Source organism: Orycteropus afer, unplaced genomic scaffold (assembly GCF_000298275.1).
Source record: "Orycteropus afer afer isolate SDZICR_OR568_19922 unplaced genomic scaffold, OryAfe1.0 scaffold00145, whole genome shotgun sequence".
Taxonomy (NCBI): Eukaryota; Metazoa; Chordata; class Mammalia; order Tubulidentata; family Orycteropodidae; genus Orycteropus; species Orycteropus afer.
Window position 1 is genome coordinate 7,245,401 of NW_006921732.1, and position 5,072 is coordinate 7,250,472.

Below are 5,072 nucleotides of genomic sequence, written 5' to 3' on the forward strand. Positions count from 1 at the left end.
TGATTCAAAATGGCCAAAACCAGTCCATTTCAGCTCACTAATTCCGAGGATATCAATCTTTATGTGTTCCATTTCATTTTTGACAACTTCTAATTTTCCTAGATTCATACTTCGTACATTCCATGTTCTGATGATTAATGGATGTCTGCAGCTGTTTCTCTTCAATTTGAGTGATGCCACCTCAGCAAATGGAGGTCTCGAAAGCTTTACCTTATCCATAGGAGTAAGGCTGAGTTTACTCAGATGATGCCGCTCTTTCCCAGTGCTATTTTGAGAGCCTTCTAACCTAACCGCACTATTTATAAAATTGCGCAGTAATGTATCAAACACTGTTCCTTTGTTATTCATAAGGTTTCCCCTGGCCAATTCTTTGAGAAGTGAATGGCCTCTTCCTTCTTCCTAGTCTGTCTCAGTCTGTAAGCTGGGCTGATACCTGTGCACCATGTGCACCCCTGCTGAGTTTGAAACACCAGTGGCTCAGCCTCAAAACTCACATCAACACATCACCACGGTAGGACAAACTGACAGACAGGTTTGTCTCCCTGTTGGAAACCTCCAATAAGTTCCTATTTTTAACATATTATATGATTGGCATATAATAAGTAAATGTTAGAAATACGAACTTACGAAGTAAACACATACTACTAAAACTTTGTCTTTATCTTTTATATATATCAAGGATCTACATAAAGTTCCATTTGATATAAGGGTACTCTATTTTTCAAAAAGTTGGAAAACATTACCTATGGTATTTTGACTTTGATATCCTACCATTCTGAAAATATAAGGGTCTAAAATTCCAAAACTACTATTAGATCTACCTATGATTCTTGCATTTTGGGTGTGCAAATGGTTAATATGCCTGGCTACTAACCAAAAGGTCAGAGGCTTGAAACTACCCAGAGGTACCTCAGAAGAAAGGCCTGGAAATCTATTCCAAAAATATCAGCCACCGAGAACCCCAGGGAGCAGAGTTCTGCTCTCACACACATGGGGTCATGATGAGTTGACATCTACTCAAAGGCAGCTGATTACAAACACAGATACAACAGGGACCAGGTGTTTCATCTGAGCATCCCTGGATTGCTGCTGATGGGCCCTGTGGACCAGGAACCTCTGCACTTGTCTATTTGCTCATGTTGACATGAATAAGGCCTTTGGTTTTGACTTAGAGAGAAGGGAGGAGGTTTGAGTCTGCACAGAAGCCTGAGGGCAAGGAGATAAACATAAAAGGCAAAATTTCTGCTCCCAAGCTGGACATAAGGCAGATTTCAAGCCAGGACATAGAGGGAGGGCTTAGGGACTCACAATAAAGGAAGTATGTTCCCTAGTGGTGTCGTGGTTAAAGCATTCAGCTGCTAATAAAAAGGTTGGCAGTTTGAACCCACTAGCCGCTCTGTGGAAGAATGAGGCAGTGTGTTCCATAAAGATTCGCAGCCTTGGAAAACCTATGGAGCAGTTCTACTCTGTACTACAGGGTTGCTATGAGTTGAAATGGACTCAATGGCAATAGGTACTTTTTTCCATTTAGGGAAGGCTTTGGGATAGAGAGGACTACCAGCTTCAACCAGCCCCTCATGCAACTTCCTCTCCTGAGAACTTGGTGGGAGGAGGGGGTACTGCTGAACCTGGGAAGTAGTGCCTCAGAAGGCACCAGCCATGGTGGCAGAGTGTTGACCCTCCTACAGCCTGATGCCATGAAATGGCCTAAGAAGGACAAGGGTACACAAGCATGCAAATCCTTGTTCCTGAGCACAGTGAGACATCCTGGGGTTCCAGGAATAATGGAGGGAGATATGGGGAGTGCTGCCATGAAGACGGGCAAGATGTGGCTATGAAATCAAGGTGGCCTTTGCCCCATAAACTATGAGAACAGGCTCACCGAAGTTATAGAGCAACCAAACGTGCTAAGATGCTGAGAGCCTACAATTCTAGCCTTAGCCCTGCTGCCAGCCCCACCTCCACTAAGGGCCACCCTCTCCACCAACAAGTCCTCCCTTGACCTTTCTCATAGCCTGCAGAAAAGCCACGGCTGGCCACATGTTTATCCGAGTGGAAGACGACAGACATGACATGCCATGAAGAGGAGAATGGTGGTGGGGGCACCTGGCCGCAGAACCTCCCCAGCAGGTTGCCCTTGTCTCCAGAGGCCCCATTGTAGATCTCCAGGAAGTCGAAGCTGCAGGTGTCATGGTACTCCAGGTCAAAGGCATAGAAGGTGAGCAGCACGGAGGAGCCCTCAGCCACCACGATCAGCCAGCTACACTCTGTGTCATAGGGGTAGAGCCTGGGGAAGTTGGGGCTGGAGAAGTTTCCAGAAGGTGCTGAGAGGACACCACCACATTTGACACCTGGGGCAAGAGGGAAAGATGGTTCAGAGTGGCACTAGGGGCTAGGATAAGTGTGGCAAGGGCAGAGGGCCCAACTGGGTCTTTGAGGTGGGATGAGGGAGGGTAAAGCCATAGCCCTACATAAATTAATGTGTTCATTATTCATTCATTCACTTACTTATTCTTCAAACACTTATGAAGCATTGTTTCATTCACTCAGTAAATATTGTTTGAGTGCTAGGCATTGTGCTGGATGCTGGGGATATAGCAGGAACAAAACAGATAAAAATCCCCGCTCTCATGGAGCTTACAGGCTAGTGGAGAAGACAGAAAGTAAATATGATAAGTAAAATATAGAGTACTTAAGTCATGATAAGTGCTATGAGAAAAAATAAAGCAGTAAAGTGAGATAGGAGGTGCCAGGGATGGGTTTATAATTTTTGACAAAAGACCTACTACATGCCAGGCCCTAGATATATGCAGTAAGAAATTAAAAATTAAACAATCTCCTCCTCAGTGAAAATATGCACAGCTTAGTACAATGTAAAAAGCACATTTTTATATGTACATATTTGCTTGTATTTTAAAAAAGAAACTATGGAAGGATACCAATAAAAATGATTGTCTATTAAAGGAAGGTAAAAACAGAGGGGATGGAAAAGGAATGATTGTGAATCCCTCTAAATATACTTTGTCTTATAATTTTGACTTCATAATGATGTAAAATATTTTACATCATTTAAAAAGATCTTTTTTTTTTTTTTGCAGCAATCATAGGCTAATTTATAGCAACAAATGTACACATCAAAAAAAGAGGAAAGAGCCAAAGTCAGCACCTTAACTCAACATCTCCTACAATTAGAAAAAGAGCAGCTAAAAAAAAAAGCCTACAGTCACTAGAAGAAAAGAAATAATAAAGATTTGAGCAGAAATAAATGAAACAGAAAGTAGATAACAGAAAGGATCAGCAAGACTAGATGGTTAGTAAAATTGACAAACCACTGGCAAATTTAACAAAGGAAAAGAGGGAGAGAATACAAATAGCACAAATAAGAAATGGATTGGGCAATGTCACTACAGAACCAACTGAAATAAAAACGGTAATATCAGGATACTATAAATAACTGTACTCCAACAAATTTGAAAATCTAGAAGAAATGGACAGATTTCTAGAAACATACTACTTACCTAAACTAACACAGAATAAGTTGGAAAATTTGAACAGACCCATAACAAAAGAAGAAATTGAACAAGTCATAAAAAAATTACCAACAAAAAAAAAGTCCTGGCCCAGACAGTTTCACTGGAGAATTCTACCAAACATTCAGAGAAGAACTGACACCAATCCTACTCAAGCTATTCCAGAACCCAGAAAAGAATCGAATCTTCCCAAATTCGTTTTATGAAGCAAGCATAACCTTGATCCAAAACTAGGCAAAGATATCACTTAAAAGGAAAAACTACAGACCAATATCCCTCATGAATATAGATGCAAAAATCTTCAACAAAATCCTAGCCAATAGACTTTAATAATATATCAAAAAGAATAATACATTATGACCAAGTATGGTTCATATCAGGTATGCAAGAATGGTTCAACATTAGAAAATCAATCAACATCATCCATCACTGTTTTGGTTACCTAGTGCCACTCTAGTAAGAATATACCACAAATGGGATGGCCTTAACAAACAGGAATTTATTCTTACAATTTGGAGGCTTTACGTCCAAGTTCAAAGTTCCAGGTTCTAGGGGCTGGGTGAAAGCCCCTCAGCCTTGGGCTTCAGCTCTGCCCCCTGCTCCTGGCCCACTGGAGCTAGAGGTGTTTCTTCACTCATACAGCTGCTGGCTGCTGAGGCTGAGAAGCCCCAAGGTTGACAAGTAAAAAAGGCACAGTCCCAATGTTACCAAACCACACGGCAGGCCATTAACTTAAGTCCATTGTAAGACCCAAGGTCAGCAGAGCATGGCAGCCTGCTGAACAATGACACAGCTACATGCAGGGTTCAAGCATGTCATAAGTTAGAGACCATTCTCAAAGCTGCTTCTTATATATGGGAAGCAAACCACATAACCAAAGCAGCTACTCAGCTGCTTGTGGTAGATCCCACCATGGAGTTGATTGCCAGTCTCATCATGGGGAATACCTACCTCCAGCTGCCCAGCCACTCAACCAGGACCAACCAAGTTGACATACAACTTTAACTACCACAATCACATAAGTAAAACAAGAAAAAGAACCACATGATCATGTCAATCAATGCAGGAAAAGCATGAGATAAAATCTAACACCTATTCCTGATAAAAACTCTCAGCAAAATAGGAAAACAAGGAACATTCCTCAACATAATAAAGGGTATATATACAAAACCAACAGCCAACATTATTCTCAATGGAAAGTGACTGAAACCATTCCCCTTGCAAACAGGAACCAGACAAGAATGCTTTCTATCACTACTTCTATTTAACATTGCATTAGAAGTCCTATCCAGGGCAATAAGGCAAGAAAGGAAAATCAAAGGCATCCAAATTGGTAAGTGTTCTGGTTACCTAGTGCTGCTCTGAAAAGAATATATCACAAATGGGATGGCCTTAACAAACAGGAGTTTATTCTTACAATTTGGAGGCTTTAAGTCCAAGTTCGGGAGCTCTGGTAGCATAGTGGCTAAAGCACTTGACTGCTAACCAGAAGGCTGGCGGTTCAAACCCACCAGCCACTCCTCGGAAGGAAGGTTGGGCAAT

At 41.7% G+C, this 5,072-nt stretch overlaps 1 protein-coding gene across 1 annotated transcript in view; it reads right to left on the minus strand.

Moving 5' to 3' along the window:
• The window catches only part of CDCP2 (CUB domain containing protein 2), a 52,020-nt gene that overhangs the window by 18,335 nt on the left and 28,613 nt on the right, over positions 1-5,072 (minus strand). Inside the window, exon 3 of the mRNA XM_007945964.1 lies at positions 2,004-2,351. Coding sequence (XP_007944155.1) covers positions 2,004-2,351 — 348 coding nt within the window. The remainder of the gene's footprint in view (positions 1-2,003; positions 2,352-5,072) is intronic.